The following is a 23,302-nucleotide window of genomic DNA, read 5'->3' as shown; positions in this document are numbered from 1 at the left end:
CCGGTAAGAAGCTGCAGAGGTAAAATCAAGTTTTCTATTTATATTAAATTACATGTATTTTTTAATCATCATATATAACATATGATCGTGTTCCCATAGTTTAAGAATTCAATTTTATTTACACATGTTTATGCATTTACGAAAAGTTTAAATTTACTGAATGAATTCTAAATATGAAACGAAGAAAGGATCTGAGACTTAGCAAGCATTTTTTAAAGTATACAGGGAGTGGCAAGACGCATAGCGGCAATATAAAGAAATAAATAAAAAATGTAAAATAAAACATATTTTCGTTTGAACTCTCCTTTATAAAATATATATAAATATATATATATTTTATAATATATAATATATATATATTTTATAATATATATATATAAAGAAGAATAATTCTCGAACAGGCCTCTTTGAACGAAAAGGACGTATTCCACATTTTTTACTTACTTCCGTATCCGAAACGTCCTGCCACGCCTTGGATAAGAAATATTGCATAAATTTATATTTATTCGTTAAACTTTTTTCAATTGAATGGTTATGTTGATTTTCATTATTGTAAAACTGATTCTACGTATCAATCTTTCATTTTTGCACGTTTCATATTTTCTGACAAGACCGTGGCTTCTCCATTTTTCATATAGATATTCATAAATCTATTAAATGGTTCATTCAGAGACAAGCGTACAAAGTTTTTAAATGTTTTCACGGGAAACGGGGTACCGGGATTTTAAATTATTAAAATTGCAGCTTCACCTTCCGACCATTTCTTATGAAAAGCCTGAATTAAATAACGATCGACATTAAGCAAACAATAATAAATATTAGAATGAGTTTTATTCACCGTTTCAAATGGTCAAAGAGTCGTTCGCCTGAATAACGTTGTTGCTCCATTAAACATAAAACATTTCCAATTTCCTGTGAATACTTTTCAATTGTTTTCGATGCACCTTCTTTCCTTTAAAATATACTTTGTTTATACGATAAAATGTTCGATATAAAATTTCTTTTTAACTAGTGACAAGTAATCGTTAGAATATCTATAACTTTCGATCATTAACAGACAGTTCGAAAGAATATTAAACAAACTTTATTCAGTTTAATAACATCATAAAACACAATAAAGACGAAAATATTCCGAATATTTAAATAATTAATTAATAATAAGGTTTATACATTTGTGTGAATTTTAAATGTACACAAATCTGCACAACTTAAAATATTTCTATTTTCCGATAAAGCACCTTTCTCTTAGAATCTACATTTCATTTCCAAACTGATATCTAATTTTTCGTCATATGAAAATACTACTAAGCGATACAAAATGTAATATACTTGGACCTAATAAATTAATGTATGATATAATAAATACTCTGGTGGGCGAATACCTTTTGCAATCACTAATACAAAATATTAAGTGTATATATATACACAGAACTAATAAAAAATGTAGCACATATATAAAAATAAAATACTTGCTGTAGTATTTAGATTCCATTTGCTCTTGGAGTAAAAACACGATTTTGCATAAACATTCACAGTTGATTAAGTAAAACTGGAACAAAATTTTATTGAAATAATGTTGAATACAGTGTTACAAACACTCTTCTAAAATAAAAAGCTCGGTTTTCTTCAGACAAGCAACCCACCCTGAAACTTTCAGCCGGCCACCATGGCACAGTTCAGATCCTCCAATACCAGAAAATTCATTCTCTTCCATACGGTGGCAATGTTTTAAACACTTGGAATTCCATTTCACCGGTGTCTCGATCAGCTACGAGTGTTTCGTACACTCGTTGTGCACGCCATTGACAACGAGATACGAAACGCAGTTTTTGGCGCATGTGAAAGAGAGAGACACGTTCCTACACGATTAAACGCGGTCGTTTAAAAGAAGAGGAGGTTCGATTTCTCGCGACAGGCCGTCGCCATCCGACCGAATTATTGCTCTCGATACCAAATGTTCCTTAAGTTGTTTCGCGAAAAACAAAAACAAAAAACAAAAAAAAAAAACAAAAAATATAAGAAGGATGAAAAAATCGTTTCTGTACATAGTAACCGTGAATTGCAAACGCATACAACTCTCCTGAAGCACATTGTGACACAGCGCGAGAACGAGAGAATGCGAGAGCGAAAGAGACAGAAGAGAGAAAGAGAGATTGGATTATAACAAATTGTGATAACGCGAGTGAAGAACGGAAGTCGGTTCAGCACATTTCGTAGGCAAAATTTCGCGGCTCCATGTTTGCGTTTGGAAATAGCACTATGATTGCGACAGATGCGTTCTCTGTACAAATTCTTACGGCAACTTGAGGAAATATAGAAATTTCCAGAATGCTGAAATACAAATAATTAGCAGAAATATATAAAACGTTTAAAATAAAATATTCGTTATAACACGTGGTAGGGAAAATAAATCTCCGTTCAAGTTCTACTCGTTTTTAATTATGTACCTACAAAAATATAGATTTGCACAAATGTCCGCAATCTATTTCCGAGCGTATGCATTTCGGTTGTCGAACGTTTCGTCAGAACGACAGTTCATAGAACCATGTATCCTCTGTAATCATAGTCTAATGAATATGATGAGAATATATCGCGAGTAAGATTCGATCCCTGAAGTCACGGAACCGACACGTTCTCGTCGCGACAGCTAAAGGCCGGATTCATTGCACCACAACTCTATGTAATTGTATAAATATCATCGGTATCAAAAGTGTCAATATCTCGTGTTTCTTGATGGTACTTAAGATAAATCCGCAGCCCACTCGGGCAGCCGCGGCTGTTTGTTGATATTACTTCCGGATCCGGGGGTTGAAAGTTGCGATTCCGCTCCTCGTGACTATTTTTAAAAACGATTTCCGTGTCGATCGAGTATGTTTCAACCGCATAGATCGATGTTACTTAGTGCTTGTCACACAGTCAATCTCCCATGGAGATTCGATCTGTTAAAAATGATATTAAAAATGTCGATGTGTTTTTAACAGTTTTCGGATCTGCGACTGTGTGTATCGATTTTTCATGGGAAAGTGAATCGGAAATGTAGTGCAAGATTTTCTCATAGAAGATTCAGATTTTTGGTAAATTGACTATGAATTGACTATGAAAATTATTTAAAACACGCTGCAAACGTTGTTAACATTATCGATATATTTTTTTAATTTTAATTTAATTTAAACTCTTGTTGCCATCCACTTAAAGATCCTTCTGCTTCAATGAAAAACATAGCGTTTAGTATCTTTACCAACAAATGGCAGTATTTTTAATGGTAGGTTATAGTAATCGTATATTATAAATTAATTTTTAAATTACCAACGTCAATATCAAATTTGTCTCTTCAAGAGTCGTATTATAATCTTTTTTATTGATTTTCCTTATAAAACCATCCTTCTCGATCATTATACATGCATCGACTAAAGTTACGAACAATCTATAAATTTCGAAAATTGGATATCTCGAAAGCAAAGTTTCCTACGAGAGAACTTTACTTCATTTCTGATGAATTCTTTCCGCAACTTCCATATCTATATAACATTGTTCGGTTCGTGGCAACAATTCCAAAGAAAACTTTGATAAAGTCATTTCAGAGCAGCATCGTCGTGAACAGTTTCGGCTCCTGGTGAAAGACCGTACTTTCTCGTGGCACGTTCCTTCCTTTTTTGGCCCGACCTGCGACTTGAGCTGAAAATCTTTTTTGTACATAAAGTCCGTGTTTGAGAGGGAGAGAGAGAAAGAGAGAGAGAGAAAAAGCGAGAGAGAGAGAGAGAGAGAGAGAGAGAGAGAGAGAGAGAGAGAGAGGCTCCATGTGGGAGCCTGCCATGAAAGCGCTCCATGTGGTCGCAAGTCCTGGGCCGACCTTGCGTATAAACCAATTGCTCGTTTATATGCGATGTATTTTTGTGAACAGTATTGAAAGTGCTACTAAGCTGTACAGTCGTCATATGGTGAATGTATTATGATGTACCTATAATGTACATAGATATATTTAATTAAAGTGACTATGAATTTGTGTAAATCCTCTACTTTCTATTTTCACCCTCTATCGTAATTTAAAGGCGCTGTTGCAATAAGAAGATAGTTCCACTTTATTTGAACGATATCATTTAATAATTAATATTGCTTACTTAATTAATAATGTAAAAAAAGTAATTCGAAGGATCTAAAAAATTGCAATTTAAAATCCAGAAAAGTCGCATCACAGCATTTGAAAGTCGTATAAGTTCATAATCAATCGGTATTCGTAGTAATAAACTTTAACGCTTTCGAATATAAAACCTTTGAATATAAAGTCTACACTTCTTTTCCTCTTTCAATAGATGCAATTTAAATATTTGAGCTGTTTTCTTATTGTTGCGAACCCTTCAATTTTATTCACAATATTAAAGCGCTATCGTCTTTTAGATATGAAATTTGTTATATTTTCGAGATAATTAATTTCCTGGCGTGTTACACACAAAATACGTAGAATAGACATTTTTATTCTTCATTTTTCGTAATTTTGTTTAGTATCCGGAAATTCGTATCCATTCGTTTTCTAGATTTTTTATTTTGTATGAAATATACTCGGATTAAAAATACCACCTCTGCATCATTAATTACGTCGTTACCATTGGGAATCATTACTGAGGAAATGCCGAAATTCATTTGTAAAAAAGAAAATTCGTATGGAAAATATCCAGAATGGAATATTCAATTTCTCAGCTTTGATCGTACTATTATTAACCTTTAATCTCTTCATTTGAAGATTTTCAAAATTCATTCGCATAAATGTATCAAGAGATCTACAGAATACAATGTTTGAATTATTCGTAATTAACTGTACAATTAATAAGATTCGATCACTGTTGGAGAAATTTTCAAAAGTCATCTATATACCAATCCCTCATTTTTAATTATTTTATTACTGACATTCAACCCTTATCATTTTTAATTATACTATTATTAACTCTTAGTTTCCGAGGTTCGTCCTCATTTCAAGTTTATGTTATTACGACATAAAGAATAACTTGCAAATGAAAAGTCGAATTATTCATTTCTAATCGTACCATTAACAAACTTTAAACTCTATTCGAAACTTTTTTAAATCAACTACGTTTTAAATGTCCCATCGCTTCTAACCGAACTTCGACAACTGATGGCTCAGCTCAAGCAAAAATACCCCCGAGTAAAAAAAAGGAATGGCAAAAGGTCTCGAACAGTGCGTCTTCTTAAAGAATCTACTGTGTAGGACTTGGGAAAGGTAGGTAAAACTCGTTCTTTCGATGGACTAAGAACTGCTTCCGGGAGATTGTTCGGGTGAAAAGTTGGCAGGAACGAGCGTTGGCCGAATAAACGAGGGAAAAACAGATAGATTTGCGAGAACAGATTCCCATTCGAATATACGATGCTTACTTTGTCGTCGTTATTTCCATTTAATTGCGATTTAATGCGATTTATGGGCCGAGAGATTATAAATATTTTCGATGATATTCATTTTGCCCTTTGACTGTTCTGAATATAAGTAGCGATCGAACGCAATAATTTCAATTCCAACTTTTATTACGCAAATCGCCTATAATATACGTCTTGCTTATTTTAAATAATAATATAGATGGTACGTTGTACATTTTCATGCAACTCTTACGATCAAATTAAATGCATTCGCCATTACGTCACCTTTATCTGTCGTTTTATGCTATTTCCTTTGGTAATTACACGCTTTAGTGGCTTTTTTGCACAGAACAAGGAAAGATTTTAACATCTGCTGCAGTTTCAAATTTCAGTTTAATTTACTTAATGTTCAAGATCCTGTTAGTTGTTTGCTTTATTCGACGAAAACTAGAAACAAAATTAAAATTAGTTACATAGCCCAGTCACGTTTGTTGCTATCTTATCGGTAGTTTTACGTTAGTTCAAAGATCATGTAATACTTCAGGGGGCCATTCGAATCTTGCTTGAACGTTTCAAGCAAACACGATGTTGGCCTTATGTATTAGTATATTGAAATAGCTTATATTCTTTTAGTCAACATTGACGTAACATCATTTTTCACCACCACTGAAAATGGCACGTAGATCCTATCGTGGCGATAACTCGAAGAATTAAGTTTCAAATATTTTTCTACAAAACTCCTAGAATCTTTATTTCTTTCGTATAAACTAGTAATAAATTTTGATTAATCATAAGCAATTGTTTTTTACATAATGTGAAAGATAATTCGAATTTTAGCGCGCGGATAATCCGAAATTTGTCATTAATTTCGAAATTAAAAGTAATTTTTTTAAATTCATTGTTGATTTATCTTACAAAGATAAATGATAGTAAAATCTTGGATTAATTATAAGAATACAATATTTTCGACATGAAAATAACTCTACGAAGAGAATCTTGATCTCCCAGATAAATTTTCAAAGTATATTATTCATTCCTTTGATAAATCTACTTGGAAATAAGATCTGATTAATCAATAAATAGTAACGTTTCTATTACAGATAACGCATCAAAGAAAATCGTGATTTCTTCGATAATTTTTCGCAACTGATTCCTTTCATAAACAAAAAATGATACAAATCTCTGCTTAGTTATAAATAATCAGCTGTCGTTTCATTGCATAAATAACTACCAGTAAATATATACTTGGTAATTTCTAAAATCTGTATTAACTTTTCGTAACACAATAAGCTTCGTCTTACGCATTGTTTTTTCTGCTTCTTTGCAACGAAGAAAATCCCAGAAGAATCAACGAAGAGTACATAAAAGCACAGTATAGAAAATCTTCCTGGATCACTCGAACAGTGACTCATTTTCATTTTAAATAATGCTTCAAAACAAAAAGATTCGCGTAGCAGCTGCTGCTTTAAATCAAGTGTTTTACGACCAGTAAATCGTATTCTACGCTGAAATGCATTTCTTCCAGAATGGAAGACTACCTTCTCCGGTTATTTCTTAAGTACGCAGTTTTGAAGAACGATGGGTACGTTGTACAAAGCGTAATGATATGAAAAGCGAGATATCGTGCCGTGATCGTCGAAAATTTCCTGCGTTATCGACGACAACGAGAGAGAACGAATCTCGAGTTATTTGCCTTGTTCTAAACGGGCTCAATGACGAACTGGTTAATTGTCAGCTATGGGATCGAGGTTATTCTACAGGGTGATTAAAGAAAAGAGACCCGAGGAATGAAAAATTAACTCAAAGAGCGTAGATTGAAATTTAATTTTATGCAAACCGCGGTTTAGACAAATGATATACATACGTTTTGCTACGATCGATCTTCCTTTCCTGACTTTGGAAACATTAAACAGATATTCCATGTGTTACAACCTAATACGTATTACTGTGGATCAACAAATGAAGTTTTGCATTACAGTGACGTAATTGACAAGCCTTCTATTATTGAAAAATTATATTCGGGCAAGATTAATTATTAATAGTTACGCTAAGCCATCTTTATCTCGTATAACTCTGTTTTTGCAAATTGTTTTCACATAATAATCTATCATATCGCGTTGGAATGGTATAAATATGCAGCCACTGATAACCTCTGCTTGGTATCTGAATAAAAGGAAGTGACTCGCGTTAAAATAAAATGAACTGATCTGGAACACTTGACGCTAACTTTTTGTCTACTTTCCCGGAGGCTATCGCACAGATTTTTCATTCCACTTTTGAATCAGCTTCTACATGTTATGTGTTATGTGTTATTCGCATGAGTTGTATTATTTCCTTTTCTCTTATTAAAAATAGGAGATATGTTAGGAATTAAAGTTGAAAATATAAAATATAGTTCGTTTTATCAATGCCAGAGATTATGTTATTTTTGAAATGTAAGAATAATACGAGATAATTACCGGGCGATTTTTTACCATTTGTAGAATTCTAGTCAGAGGTTGAAAAGTTTTTACTATATCAAATTTTTCATTATAATTTGAGTTACGAAAAGTTTGATTATTAATGGTTTATACTGTTCATCATGCCTCATACGACGTGGCAAATCAATCACTGACGAGTCGTGTTGGGTATGGTCGAGATTTTTCATAAAAAATTAGCGAGACACGAGCTACAATGATTAATGGAAAGGATCCTATTCTTCATGGTGACAACCCTCGTACACATGCTTCATGCGTGCTCATCAAAAATTGAATAAGCTCGAATGTGACGTTCCATCGTATCTATGGCAATTTGCAAATCTATATTACATTCATTACTATTTTTGCTGCCCAAACAAATGTTCTTGAATGACTACGAATAATTCTTGCTTTCATGATTTAAATAAAGATTCGAACAAAGATGAGAAATTTAAGACAAAATGCTGCTGTAAGGTAACAAATACCAAATGTAAGTTAAAAATATAATTGAATAAATTTATCAGAAAATTATTTGTCTAATTGAAAGACAGCAGATTATTATTTTAATAATTTTAATAATTATTATTTTTTAAAGAATATTTTTGATTTTATAGAATATATTAAATAAATAAATTTTACATAGGTCCGTATTCCTTTTATGTAACCGGAACAAATATAAATCACTTCTTTTCAATTCTTTAATACAAGATTTACAAGATTTATAAAATTTAGGAATGAAGAAACAACATTTAATATTTCATAATTTTCCAAGATGTCCTCAAACTTCAGTACACGTTCTCGCTTTTTTGGTTGTCATAAATAAATTAATTCTTGATAATTCTACCTTCAATGTCGTGCAATGTCTTATCAGGCGGAAATGATGTGCAGAAATTAGACTGTGTCACTCGATAATCACGTTCTCGCTAATCAATTAAGAAACACAATACAAATTACTACAAACATAAGAAAGTCAATGTTTCTGAGTCACGTAATCCTAACTACATCAATGAGAAAATGAATCACGTACACTATACTAACGAAATCATAGTAACTAAAAAGATACATATTTTTCTTTAAATCTGATAATTCGATTCCCCAGTGAAGTTAAATAAAAATTTACTCCGAAGCACTAGTGCGATGATGTTCATCAAACTCGGATACCATCTTCCTCGATATTTCTTGTTCTATCGCGAAAGACGGAAAGTCCACGGAAAATGATCGAATCACCTGGCGACATTACGCTTTCAACGGGTTAGGTATGCGAAGCCGAATGAAAAGTGCAATCTATTTTGAAATGCAAAGGTTTTTTTAAAACGTGGCAAGTAAATGAAGTAGTTTGCGCTCGAAATATGTTACGAGCATTCGGTCACGAGCGAACACGCGACTATACGTAGAAAACTGGAACATGTAAATTGTAAAGAATCAAAGTGACGAATAGCATCGCGAATGAGAACGATTTTCTTTGTATTGAAATGCACGCGCGCGTATCTTAAGTCACACGTCATTGAAAATCATTCTTGTAACTTTCGGCGATTGTTATCGATAATTTCAACGTGTTATCGTTTGTCATTGTATGTATTTGTTATATGATTAAGTCTGATTTTTGGAGTTGAGATTTCAACGTTTGGTTTTGTTATTTGTTTTTTTTTTAGGTTGATGAGAAATAAATTGTTTTCGTTTGTTTCACTTTGATACTTTGATCACTTTGATTTTGATTTTTCTATCGTGTATTCGTTTCGTTAAGGAATTTGGTAATGTAGAGAAAAATATAAAAAAAAAGTTACAATTATATCTATATCGAAAATCAGATACCTACAAAATTTAAGTTTCTATCGAAGGGATTTGGAGATCAAAAGCTACAGGGTTATATTTATGTAAACATAAGAGAAGACTTTCGAAGGTTTCCCAGGTCTGTCGAACAATTAAACCGATTAAACGAGTAAACCGTTAGGTACAGTTACTTCACCTGACTGAAAACAATGGATTTATGATACCATTGTCTATTGAAAAGCGCTAAAGCCTAAATTATTTCATTTTAGGAATCCTAAAATTCCAGGGTATATTGTAGCAAGCGATGACGAATGCCGCAATACGTTAATACTCTGAATAATATTCTGAGACTCTGAAAGTAGCCTTTTACTTTCAAAATCATGTCATAATGTGTCCTCATGTATTCTATTTCGTAGGATGAAATGTTATGTTTATATTATATTTAAACTTTACTTTACGGTCGAAAAATGTTTATTATAGGCTATTATAATTAAGAAATTTTTCTTAAGAAACTGGAAACTTCGCTGTTGAACATGATTCTTGTACAGCAACAAATTTTGCTTTAGTTAATGTTAATGTATAATTATATTTGTTATCGGTGATATTGCAAGAACATTATGTTCTTATCTCTCTTGTAATACAAAAATCATTGAAAATAGTTAATAATCGTTAGCTAAATAACACACGATAAACTTAGGCATATTTGAAGGCATATTGAGAAAAATTCATAATTAGTGAAAAACAATGATTAATTTTATGTTGCGTCACTCGTGACTAATGATCATTATAGCAGATAAAATTCTCATTAAATAAATTTTGATGAAGCTAAAATGACACTATTTCGATCCGCTATTCAAGTAAAGTAATAAGAGAAAAGGATCAAATAATTAAGAATTTATTTAAGATAATTTAATTAAGAATTTAATTCAATCAGTTTACTCTTTACAATTAAGGACGTATCAACTTTAAATAGTTTTAAAATTCTATCGACAATTTGAATTTTTTCACTTTGGGACGAGTAAAATTGCGACGGATAAAATACTCACGGTTTGTTAAAATTGAAATATGATGGATAGAATATATGTATATAGAAATGTTTTTTTAGAATTTCGTTGAAATAACTCTACCGAAACCACGGTGCGACGAAGCCAATGAATTATAAATTTTTATGACGGAAATATTAATTGTATTAACACTTGGAGGAAATATCAATAAAATAAAAAATATCAATTCATAGCTTTCGTTCACGCTTCTATATGTACATAAATGTATACACATTATATGTACTCAATTCGACAATAACAAACATAGAAAAATGCGGTGATCGTATCTTTTTTGTATATTATTCGGTTGCAATTTTCAACCGAATAATCAACGAAGTCGTTGGCAAAATACGCTGCACTTATCTTGCAATGTATGTAGAACACTCGTAAAGAAGGATTATTTATATGTACTTATGCTGTGGTATGATAAACAGGGATTTTAACGTAAAATCTTTAATTTGTTGAAAACTGGAAATTATTCGAGATATGATAAAAATCATAAAAAGCTTTTGTTTTAAACAAATAAACATAGTTGAACTCTTATCGAGTTCTAAACTCTGCGTATCAACAATCAATGATAAGCATCACAATATTGACGAACTGTACAATTTCACTCCTTATGAGTGCCAAAGGTTACTTAATTAATTTAAGTTTTAGGTACAATTAAGTTAGAATTACAGTTAGGTACACTTAGGTATTGCTTACCTGATGTAGAGGTTACCGTGATTAAGAAGGCGGTTCCTTCAGGGTAAGGCTCTTCCATTGCACTATGGTTGAGCTGACCTCTGCGAATACCCCTAATGTGGGTATCTCGGACAATTAAGCGTTAGGTACGTCACTCTCTTACTGTAAAATTTCCTTTATTGTTTTCCAAAGATTCCTGGCAGATTGCTTTATGGGGTTGTAAATCTTCGTGAAAATGCTATAAGTGCGGAATAATTTGAATGGTTCGCGTAACGGGACTTCCGCCTAAGACAATGTCTAGTTGTCCGGTTGGTCGACAGATGGCTCTGAACGAGGCTAATTTATACATAGCTACAGCTACAGCTACGTATATACACGTGATAGTTCAACGATACGACGGTACGGTAGACTTCGAGTCACGGTCGTCCGAAGTGCACGTGAGCTTCAAATGAACGGGGACTTATTTCATTCACAAACTACGAAGCCGCGGTTCTACTAGCCGCGTCTTGAATCTGCACGTATATTACCCAGACAGTGTCATAGGACTTGTGTTTCGTATTTAACGGATTAAAATGACGTTGCATGCGATTAAATGGGAAAACGGCAAGTTGGAGATACTGGATCAGATATTGTTGCCGGCAATCTCCCGATACATCCCTGTCAAAGGCGTGGAGGATGGCTGGAAAGTCATCAATAACATGCAGGTACGTTTATCATGCAAACAGTGTGAAACTTCCGAACGTTTCTTCTTTTTTAAGAGTCGCGAGTTCGATTTTATAAAAAGTGAAAATAACTGTCTTTCATGGTTGATTTTGTTCGCGTCAAACATAGGTTGTGTCCGGGTATAATAGTGAGATATATCGCATACCGTTATACTTATTGACAAGCAATAAGAACTCAGAGCAGTTAAATTGTAGTAAACAGTGACAATTTGAGGTGATTCGCGCGAACAGAATTTTAATTGGAAGAATTAGTTGACTTAAATCGTTTGTCGTATATGGAACAATTTGCCATTGTTTCAGTTAACAGAATTGAAGATGTTTTTGCATTTAATTGTAGTCCACTTTCTGTAATATTCATAGGTTCGAGGCGCACCAGCGATAGCTATTGTGGGCTGTTTAAGTTTAGCAACAGAGATTAGGAATGAAGAATATATGGACAAGAAGAGTCTACGACGGGATATAGAGGGCAAATTGAATTACTTGGTCTCGGCTCGACCAACTGCTGTTAATATGAAAATAGCAGCAGATGAATTAATTCAGTTGGCTAATAAGCTTAGTAAAGATGAGACTGTTAATATAATTGAAATGAAAGAAAGGTATAAGAATTGGTCTAAATCAAACAGATTAATTTGATTGCAATGTTGTTACTATTAATGATAATGCTTGTAGATTTATCGCAGCCATAGAAGCCATGTTGGAAAAGGATATCGCAGATAACAAGGCCATTGGGGACTATGGAGCTCAGGAAATTCTGAAGAACGTGTCTGGGGACAACTTCGTTAGAATCTTGACGCACTGTAACACTGGCAGTCTTGCAACAGCAGGTTATGGCACAGCTTTAGGTGTTATTAGATCCCTTCATAAGAGACATAGTCTTGGTAACGATTGCATGTCTCTAGTCTCTAGTATCAGTATTCGATAAAGTTATATAGTGTGTATTACTGTTACAGAACACGCATTTTGCTCCGAAACAAGGCCATATAACCAAGGAGCACGACTGACTGCGTACGAATTAGTATATGAAGATGTTCCTGCGACTTTAATTTGTGATGATATGGTGGCAGCACTGATGAAATCAAGAAATATCTCTGCAGTTGTTGTTGGTGCAGACAGGGTTGCTGCAAATGGAGATACAGCTAACAAAATTGGAACTTACCAGGTAATACGTGCTTCAATTATGTCCATTGGAATCTTTAAAATTGTTATAATATACTTATTTACTTTTGTTTTTTTACAGATTGCCATAGTTGCTAAGTACCACAATGTTCCCTTCTATGTAGCAGCTCCACGGACTTCCATAGACTTTACTATTCCTAATGGTGATCATATAGTTATTGAAGAAAGGCCAGAAAGAGAAATGACACACATAAACGATCAACGAATCGCGGCACCCGGAATACAATGTTGGAATCCAGCCTTTGATGTAACCCCAGCTAGTCTGATTAAAGGTATTATTACGGAAGTTGGGGTATACAGACCCGAAGATCTGATACAATTGAAAAACTATGAAAACTTATAAAGTATCGATTGATTATGAGTAAAGAATCCTCTGGATGCATTTATAAGAACGAATTAATGGGTGATTTCGATGTTACGACAAATTGTTGCCAGGCATTGTTTATTTAAAAACTTCGAGTTATAATAAAATTGTTGGCAGATTACGCTTATTTGAACACGTTAAGCCTGATGGACACAGTAAAATGTATCATGGATATACATATTCGTATTAAATGCCTTATTACTTCGCTGTGATTTATATATATATATTTATAGTGATGATATCTCAAACAAATAGTTGTACTGATATTGAAAAAAGAATCAAATATTGATCAAATGGATCATTGGCATAAAATATAAGATAATCGAAAACATTTTTTTAATCATGTGTTCTTACAATTTTGCTCCACCCGAGTACCACCAGATGGCGTGAATACCTAAACTTCGACAATACAATGCGTAGGATCGGTAATTTTCTATTTTCCAACGCGTAAACAATTTAATTTTATCATAAAACGAATTTTACATAAGTGTAGATTACGAAATAGTTTTACGGAATACGATAAATAAATACATACTACAAATTTATCTTTAAGTAAAACAAACTTTCAGAAATTCTCGTCTCGAACTGCGTCGAATTCAAAATTACATTTTTTTGTTCCATTTTATTAATTCTCCTTACAAATACATCATCCACGCAATATAATAGTTTCTCACAAATGTACGAGAAACAACAAAAATAAATGAGTGAAATAACCAACAATAAAAATATACGTTATAGAAACGAGAGAAGCCCATAGTGTAAGAATCGATCTCTTCCATAATCGATAGGTCTCGCGAGTTGTGCGGCTTCTTGGCGCGATTTCTTGCAGACCCACTTCAACGTGACTAGTCGAGAATCGAAACAGTGGATTCGCGCGAACAGTGATTTCTATTGAACGTGATTTGCGGCGAATATTTATCGTTCGAAGTGAACGACGAATTCGACACTGGGTACACAGCTACGACGTGTGTAGTTCCTTTGGGAAAACTTGAGAATCTATTTTCGCCGTTGAAAGGCGTGCGGGAACGCGTTCGCCGCGAGTTTCTCGAGCCGCGATGCTTTAGTACGGTCAGTCTCTCCGCTTCGTGCAGAACTTCGTCGATCCCGGAATAGTTTCGTCGGTTGCTCGTTGAAGTTCTTCGCGCGGCTGTTGCACGGGCCAGTTTTCACTTGTTGCGAGCGTGTTCGTTCACGAATTCCATCATCGTTCTGGTAATTCCAACCGTCGCGTAATTTAATTTTTCTTGTTGGCTCTTGCATGTGTATCAATCGAGAATAAAGAGGAACTATCAATAGTACAATAAAAAGTATCGAATTTTTCTTGAATCTCTTCGGTTCATTCGTTGACACGATCGTTCAACCTGGAAGCCGATACGGAGAACGCGGGGATGGATGTGACGGACGTCCTTGGTCCTGACGCCCCGTCGGCGAACGATAAGGATGTTGTAAACAACGACAATAATAATGGCAACAATGAGGACGATGAAGCGCCCACTGTGGAGGAGACGTACGAGGTCACCACTACCAAACGGAAGACCGTTCGGACGAGCTACAAGATCCAAGAAGTAAGTGACAACATGTATAAGTGACACGTGCGATTACAGTAGCTGAGATTCGTTGCTGGCGCCCCTACGTGGGCGTTTATTACAAACGGTTGCGACGTGCTCCCTCCACCGCCTTAAATTTTCGATTCTACCGTTGGATGCGAGAAAAGCGATGTCAATAGATGGCTTTATTAAAAAATATTTCCATATGAGATACTTTTACAACATTAGAAAGACATATGTATACTGTATATTTCTTATATGTAATGACGCGTTTCTTTAAAATATCTATGATATTTAGAGTTTTAATATTTCTACTTCATGCATTTATTATAATAAGAAACACATAATTAAGTAACCAGCGTTAGATAAATATAGTAAATAACTTTGTTTATTTAATAGTTGTTACTATTTATTTAATGTTTATGTAATATTTAAAAAATGATAGATGTTATATTTGGTTCATTAATATACTCCATCAATATCAATTTGTAAATGCCATAACCTCATCAACTTACAGATACAGCGATAGAATTTGGAAGAATTATAAAATGAAGCGAAGAATCTGTTTATTTGATATATCCAACAGGACGATTATAGTTCTCTGCATAATTAATACAAAATGGACGTCAATATATCGATAAACGACTAATCGATAGGATAATCACAGGGACACATCGAATGAAGTGCGCGGAGATTTAAGGCTGTTTTCTTTTTTTTTTTTTTTTTTTTGTAGTGTTCCATTCGTACATGCCAAGAATAAACGCAGAGACTTGTGTTCGACTACGCTTGCTCGAGAATCTCGGTTCATTCTGATATTCGTCAAGGATAAATGGACTTATTTCGAACCGCGGATTTTCGTAGGATTTACCAACTTTATTTGGCGCGTAACTTTATTCGGTTTCGTTGATGCCCGCTGCACCACCAACAATGTAGTAGGCCGCACACGACGCTACACCGATTTGTATTTCCCGCGAATACTTTTTCTGAAAATTTCACGTGATTTTTATGTTATAACTAGACTGTGAATTTTTATACTTTTATGACGAATATGCAGGTGTAAAATGTAATATGTAGAAATATATAACATCCAAAGTATATTGCCTTAGTTAGTTAAGATATCCTATCTATTATCTTTTTCATTGTTCAGGATGTATTGAAATATTTGAAGTTCATTGTGTTATTTACTTATTAAATAGTTATATCACATAGGTTGTAGACTGTTACGAGATAATGATTAGATATTAAAATATCTTAGTTTAAAAACTGAATGAAGAAAAATAAAGATAGCACAAAGAAAATGATAAAACTTCTGTTTTCCTCGATTTCGAAATGTTAGGACATTTTAATTAACGATAATTATGATATATTTTTCGTTATAATATTTAGTAGTTGAATAATTCTTTATCATTTTTTAATTATATTTATAAACATATGAATTTGCATAAATATCGGCAGTTTAATAATAATATTTGTTTTTATGTTATAATAATATTGGTATACTAGTATTTGATAGGATACAAATTTTTGACGTTTCTTCTTGAAAATCTTATGTGTGATATAATTAATGACACTTAAATTGATGTTGATTATTTGTGGATTTTATTTGGGAATTAGGATTGATCGAGTCATGTGCAATTAACGAAATGCTTTATGGCTTGCGTAATAAATAAAGATAGAAGATATTGTCGAACGTAGGCGGATCAAAGATGCCATAAATTGAATAGTTATGAAACGTATAGGTCAGGTCTCAATTTAATGGTTTTCTAATTTTAAAAGGTAATTTTCGATGCTGTTTGTCAATTTGTTTACTGAAGCCCGCTATCTTCTGTGGGTATGTTTTGTATCTTTTATAAACAAATAATAGGAACAATAAAATAAAGTTATCATCTTAAATTAATAATTCTTGGAAATAGTACATTGCTATATTACCAGTAAGGTGATCGATAAAGTCGGAATAAACTTAATCGTATATTTTGTTCAACATTTGCGCAAAACAAACTAAAATTTTTTAATATCGTAGATATATCTTTCCGATTTTTCTTCAATATTCCAATCACGCAAATATTTGAATTTCGACACACGAATTCGATACTTGCAAATATTTCGTAGCTTCGAAGTATTGGAATTTTTTCACAATATTTAGTATGATAACATATAGTTTTCGAGTAGAGATATTTTTTAAAGTACACAAGTCTTAAATTGTTGTATAATTAAATGCGAAATTGTATTATTTAATTATTTTGAGTATTTAATTACCATCAAATATTATCTGTGTGTAAAATTATAGGCCTTAAAAATACCATTTCCAGAAATTTGTATAAAAATTATTATTCCTGACAATTCTATTGTTTTTATTGCTTATTAATGTTGGTAGTTAAAAGATTTCGATATTCGATAATTTAGTGCCACAGTTAGGCTGTTAAGAATTCTATAAATTTCGGTTGTTGTATGATAATATTTGAAACGAATCGAGATTTCATTGCACGTGATGATACGATCAAAACCTAACTTAGTTTACTCGAGCCTAATGCATAAAATCAGCGAAGAAAACTTAAACATAAGTTCTAAACCAGTCGTAAATACACACGTGGCCCGTCTCTAATTCCTAGTTGAAATCATATCTGAACACATTAGCGCGATAATATCGCACATTAGTGCAGTTAGTACAATAGCAATTTGAATTTGGATAAATTTCTTAGCAGGAATTTATAATAAAATCCCAAGATTTTATAATTAAATTTTAATTATTTTATTTTCTATTAATTAAAGATTTAAAGCCTTTTAACACTTAAGCTTCTTTAAAAACATTTATTTTTGATAACATAAGAATTGGAAGAATTTCTATGAAATATTCAAGTATCTTTCCAAAACATTTTCTCCAGGTTAAATTTGCTTTTAACAGAGTAAGGAAATTGCTCAATTTCATTCGTATATTATTTTATTAATCATTTCGAGTATTTTATCCAAAATTTCTACCAATATTTAAATCTTCACCCATAAACCAATTGTAACACACAGTCATAAACCTACATTCTTCGTTTCCTCATATTCTAAACAGGCCGTAGAACATTAACAATAGAAAAAGAAACTTTGGTCTCCCTTTACGTTTACAGACTGTTGGCAAAATTTACAGCAAACTCAACAAGAAACATTTTTTCCAACAACAAACGTTCTCTCGAAAAATCCAAGCAAAATCTTTCAAAAATAGAAACGGACGATCCAAGATCCAGAGACAAAGAGTTTCAAACGATTCATCAAAGTTGGTTGCTTCGTTCTTTTACAGCTCTAACGAGAAAGGGAAAGGGAACAGAACCAGTTCCGCGAAGTTGTCCGGTATTCATTGAGACTGTCGAGCTTTTAAAAGACAAAAGGGTAATTCAGGCACTAAATTAAATGGACGCGACGAAGCGACACGCCGCGACGTGGAATAAGAAAGATTAGTCGGGCGGCGTTTAATGCAAAATGAGCGGACAACGGGCGCGATTTACTCAGATTCTACGTCATTGTCGGTACGACGCGACGGTTTTAGATCTGGCAACGAACTCATTTCGAACGGAGAAACGAAGAAGGGGGGACGCGATGTAAATCCCGACCGATGAATGTCCGGCGAACATCCCTCACGATTGGGACTTCCGATTAACGATAATCACCTTCTGCTTCACGTTGATTCTCTCAGGTGTTGCCTCATTTCGCGGAGAATTTGTTATAGCGAAATGGATTGCCTGTTGACTTCACATATGTTTGCTATTTTTTGATTTGTGTATTATGGTTTTGTCTAGTGGAATTTGTATGCTATAAATTTGATAGAATGCAGGAAACATGTTTCATGAGGTTAAAATAAATAAGAGGAGGTTTTAAAAATCTATTGTATGTGTGACCTATTTTGATATTAGTAGTGCAGCTCACAGTGAAATATTTTAATGTATTTATGTTATTTGAACACTACAGTAATATAATTTTGCCCTCTTGAAGTATAAAGGACTGCAAATTTTGTGTACAAATGGGAACAAAAATTAGAAAATAGAACATGTTCTTTTGTTTTATTTCGTTAAGGTATATTTTGTAATTGTTACAGTCAATAGGATGTACATCTGTATTTTTAAAATTCTAATTTATAGAAGATAATTAATTCGACAGTCATACGAAAAATTACACGTTTCCATTACATTTGACAAAATTTCTAATTTCATACACTACGCCCTTTACATAAATCTCCCTTTTTAAAAAGTAACTAAATCCCATCCTTTTTTTAAAGATTCTCTTCCTGAATAAAAATATATACAACTTGTTCTCTACCGTAAAAGCAAATATTCACGATACAAAAATTCTCTCTGCACACTGAATCTTTCCACGCTTTCAAATTATTTTCTACATAAAGTTGGGATGCATTCAAACAAAAAAAAAAAAAAAAAAAAAAAAAAAAAATTCATCGTGAAAACAATCATTTCATGGAAATACTGGAGAAAATAAGGGGATAACGTTTCGACAACAGAAAACGTCTGTACGGTGGAAAGGTTGCCAGAGCGATTCAAATGAAAGTAACGTTGCTCCCATTGCTTGATGCTAGTTTTACAAACCTTTGCTCGCGTCGATAAATATTTATTTAATTAAAGTCAGTCGTCGCGGGTACGTGCGGCATCGCGCGGAAGATTTCAATAATAACTCGCGTCGGAATCGGTTGGGCTTGGCAAGAGGATAATTTCAGCCGGCTGTCTCTCTCCGCCGGACGTTCCATATAGACGTGTCGAAGATAGACATAGTTTTGGCCGTCTTGAAGCATTAATCCCTGAAACACACGTGCGCCACGGGTGTACGCGCAGGCCTGCAGCTTCGAAGCCGCAGATAATTCAACTAAATCATTCTCATCGTTATTATCATTGTCGTGTCTCGAGGGTAGACGTTGAATTATCACCCGCATAAATTTCGTCGTTGCAAGGGGGATCCATCCGCTTTCTGTGAACGCTGAAATCAGAGAACTAACGAAACAGAACACTGAAATCAGAGAACGAATTAACATTAGCTGTGCTCCAATACTGATCGCGACAGGGGTAACCCGTTTCCGGTTTGCGTAGCGGATGACGTATGGCGTGTTGGCGGTAGCTTTGTTTTCATATGATAGTGTTGTTTCTGAAAAATTTGAGGCGATTTAGCGTTCGGTTTAAATTTGGACCAAGGAGATATTTGCAGTTGTTTGCGTAATAGTAGATGGACGCATGGGTTTGATAATACTTGGAAATCTAACGGTAAATGAGGACTGTTTTCCTTTTGCGAATGTTCTATTAGATTTTTTGGAATATCAAGGGAATAGTACAATTGCTCTAAATTTCAGACACCTGTAAGTTAGCATTGTAAAGTGATTTTATAATTTTAAAATGATAATGCTCCTTTTCCTACTTTGTGGAAGATGGACATATTTTTGTTATAGGGTTTTACAATTCTTTTTATGATAGATTGTGGTTATAATATAGATTTTTAATTCTATAACGTAAAGGAAATGGTATAGTTTCATCGAGTGATTGAAATTGAAATCGTTAGAGATAAGTGTTTTATGCTATCTTCAGAACGAATGTCGTTCTCAGTTTTTTTTAACAATTTTACATACTTTCAAATCTTTCAATAGTTGAAATAAATTATTCCAAGAACACTATCATAACGAACAGAAACTATATTTTTCAGTGAGTCTTACACGTCCCTTGTACCACACAGAGAAACAAAATGTCTCAAACATCGGATCATTAATTCCTACAAACGAATGATTCAAACGTTGATTGAAGCGTGGAAACAATTACAGAAGACAAACGTGAGACGTAGCTGAAGGGGTGTTTGCAATTTGCGACTTGAATTGTCGTCTGGGAACGAATGAGAACTGATAATCGTCCTTTTGTTGTACAGATGACACTGCTTAAGTCGAATAAACAGGAGCATCGTCGAAATCGGCGATTGCTCTCACGAAGGAGCAACCAGGAACGAAGAGGAAGATCGTTTTCTTTCCTCGTTCGTATCGGTCGTATCGATAATCGACTTAAAAGTGGCAGGTTGATCTGCGGATTGAATAAGTCGATAAATCGTCGTTAATGCGCTTCTTGCGACCGGGAACGGATTCGAAAGATCGAACGTTCGCACTGACTTGCTTTTAAAATAGAACCAAGGTCTGGGCGAGGCTTCGATCAGCTTTCGTTTCGTGGATCCTCAACATCTGTTAAAAAATATATTTCATCCAACAGAATTGCGTTTTGAGTTTAATTTTTATTTTTTATACGAATTTTATGCTATCTCGCGGTAGACCAAAAGATTTGGAGTCGAAAAAAAAAAATGATGTTGCTTCGATTTGTCGCCGTTCTGTCGGCTCGGCAAACGAAAGCTTTCGACGAATTTTCAGAGATTATTTAATAACTCATGAACTGTTTTCCGTTTCATTGATAGAAAAGTGGAGGTGGAATTAAAAAATGAGTGTTGGTTATAAAGCGAGCCGTAAATATTTGGAGGTTGATTAAACTTTGGATTAGTCGATGCGATGAAACAGGTTTCAGTTGAGCGTAGTTTTTAATATATTCGGATTCAATAAAATTTTAGCTATATTCATATTTTTATAGAAAAGATATTGAATCTATCGCGATGTATTCCAATAGAGTTATTCATATATATTTTGAATTCCGAAGCAAATGTTCCATAGTTAATGTTTACAGCTAATTGGAAATTGCTTTTCCCTAAAAATTACAAGATTGATGAACCTGCGATTCTACGCGAATAATTCTTTCTCTTATTTTTAGGAATGCGAAAGACAATTATAAGAAACCAAATAATTTTCGCAACTATTCTCCTGTAACAAGTATCCTAATTACTTATTTAAGGCAGTCTACGTTAGTGTATTTAACCCAACAGATTCGAATCATAAAATAAACGTTAGTTTCAATGTCTCCGTATTTTCTATTTCAAGCATCCATGGTTTTAGAGAGATCCAGTCTGGAAAGTGATTTCCTTGATAGCGGCAAATCCTATGGTCGGCGAGGAGCAGATTGCCCGAGGAAATTTATTCAAGCACGTGCTACCCGGGACAAAATACCCGGCAATTTAGTTGATGCGCGTTATATCCACGTTTAGATGTAAATACGATGTCAGGTTGGTTATTAATTCGGTCTAAAGGTAAAACACGTTGCATTTACGAGGTGATGCTAAGGTGTGTGGTCTTCGTGGGCCATATTCAGTTTTCCTAACCTTTTGTCCTACATTTTATTCGTCTTTCGAATCAACTTTTCGCATATTTCGTGCACAATGGCAACAACACATTTACAATATACTTGTTCGCGCGTATCCGAAATTTTCGCTAATTTTCACGATGGAAAGTGAGATGAACGGGCGAACGAGAACACGGAAATTTAGATTACTGGCAACGCTAGAAGCGTTGAAGCGTAATCACACGAAACTGCGCTGTATATCCGCGACCGTATGCTTTACAACGCGCAAATATCCGGATTTTGTAGCTGGCAAACAAGAATACTTCATTCGTCGTCGTTAGATGTCCGTAACGTAATTGTAGTTTTACACAGCGGCAAAGTAGACCTTTTTGTTTTTCGTCCGGATGAGACTAAAAGGGAGTAGTTTCGAAAGCAATTTGTCTTCTGATGGTTTAATCTTATATTTTTAAGAATAAGGGAAAGATTTTAGATTGACTAATTTTACGGATTGCGAGGAAAAAGAATTTTTAAGAATTACTTTGAAAAATTTCCTAAGTTTCTTGTTAGAAAATAATAATAGTAGTAACACTAGTATTTGGTATTTTCATTTATATCAATATTTCAATCGTTAGAGGAGGAACACAGTTGTTTTGAATTATTTTCGGATCAATTTTCCAGGTTTTTAAACAAAGGAATTTTCGAAACATTCTTAAACATTTATTTTAAGTTTCTTTCTATGTATTTGATATCTCATATCGATTGTATTATAAATATTTTAATTGACAATATTATAAGAAGTGTAGTACCAAAAAGTTTGAATGATGTTAATAGACAGTTTCTTGCGGAGAAACCCTGGTGTGTAACCTATGTTTTTTCTTTTTTTTTTTTTCTTTTGACAAATAACGATGTTCATTGTTTCTAATACTATGAAGTTTTCACGCATACTTTTATAATAATATTTAACATTGTGCTTGTTACATCCGGTGGCTCTTTACATAAAC

General features: G+C 33.6%; 2 protein-coding genes and 1 non-coding gene across 14 annotated transcripts in view; all 3 read left to right on the top strand.

Moving 5' to 3' along the window:
- Window positions 1-11,330: 11,330 nt before the first annotated feature.
- Window positions 11,331-11,458, top strand: LOC139987852 (U1 spliceosomal RNA). Its single transcript, XR_011799956.1, has one exon. It is a non-coding gene; the product is annotated as a U1 spliceosomal RNA (small nuclear RNA).
- A 239-nt stretch (window positions 11,459-11,697) lies between these two features.
- Window positions 11,698-13,919, top strand: LOC139987591 (methylthioribose-1-phosphate isomerase). 2 transcript variants are annotated; one of them, XM_072004014.1, is made up of 5 exons: window positions 11,698-12,021; window positions 12,400-12,635; window positions 12,709-12,863; window positions 12,990-13,198; window positions 13,277-13,919. In XM_072004014.1, exons 1-5 carry the CDS (start codon window positions 11,890-11,892, stop codon window positions 13,556-13,558), a joined length of 1,014 nt encoding a protein of 337 aa, XP_071860115.1. In that variant the 5' UTR covers window positions 11,698-11,889; the 3' UTR covers window positions 13,559-13,919. The 2 variants fall into 2 exon arrangements, with proteins under 2 accessions (XP_071860115.1, XP_071860114.1); XM_072004013.1 differs by having other exon boundaries at window positions 11,700-12,021; window positions 12,709-12,917.
- Window positions 13,920-14,635: 716 nt separating this feature from the next.
- Tmod (tropomodulin) overlaps window positions 14,636-23,302 on the top strand; it is a 114,951-nt gene continuing 106,284 nt past the window's right edge. For 7 of the 11 annotated variants that reach the window (XR_011799886.1, XR_011799887.1, XM_072004003.1 and 4 more), the window contains exon 1: window positions 14,637-15,144. Coding sequence is in view for 7 of the 11 variants with exons in the window: in XM_072004003.1 (XP_071860104.1) it covers window positions 14,968-15,144 (177 nt within the window). In the remaining 4 variants the exon portion in view is untranslated. Of the gene's footprint in view, window positions 15,145-23,302 lie in introns of all 11 variants that reach the window. The other 4 variants (XR_011799884.1, XR_011799885.1, XM_072004001.1 and 1 more) reach the window with 1 other exon arrangement.

The sequence above is a fragment of the Bombus fervidus genome, chromosome 5, assembly GCF_041682495.2.
Source record: "Bombus fervidus isolate BK054 chromosome 5, iyBomFerv1, whole genome shotgun sequence".
Taxonomy (NCBI): Eukaryota; Metazoa; Arthropoda; class Insecta; order Hymenoptera; family Apidae; genus Bombus; species Bombus fervidus.
This window is presented reverse-complemented; position numbering and strand designations above follow the sequence as displayed.

Excerpts from the sequence above, each read along its gene's own strand:
- LOC139987591 (XM_072004013.1), top strand. The coding sequence starts at position 11,890 with ATGACGTTGCATGCGATTAAATGGGAAAACGGCAAGTTGGAGATACTG. Across the intron at positions 12,918-12,989 it reads TCATAAGAGACATAGTCTTG|AACACGCATTTTGCTCCGAA; the intron begins GTAACGATTGCA and ends TTACTGTTACAG. Across the intron at positions 13,199-13,276 it reads ACAAAATTGGAACTTACCAG|ATTGCCATAGTTGCTAAGTA; the intron begins GTAATACGTGCT and ends GTTTTTTTACAG.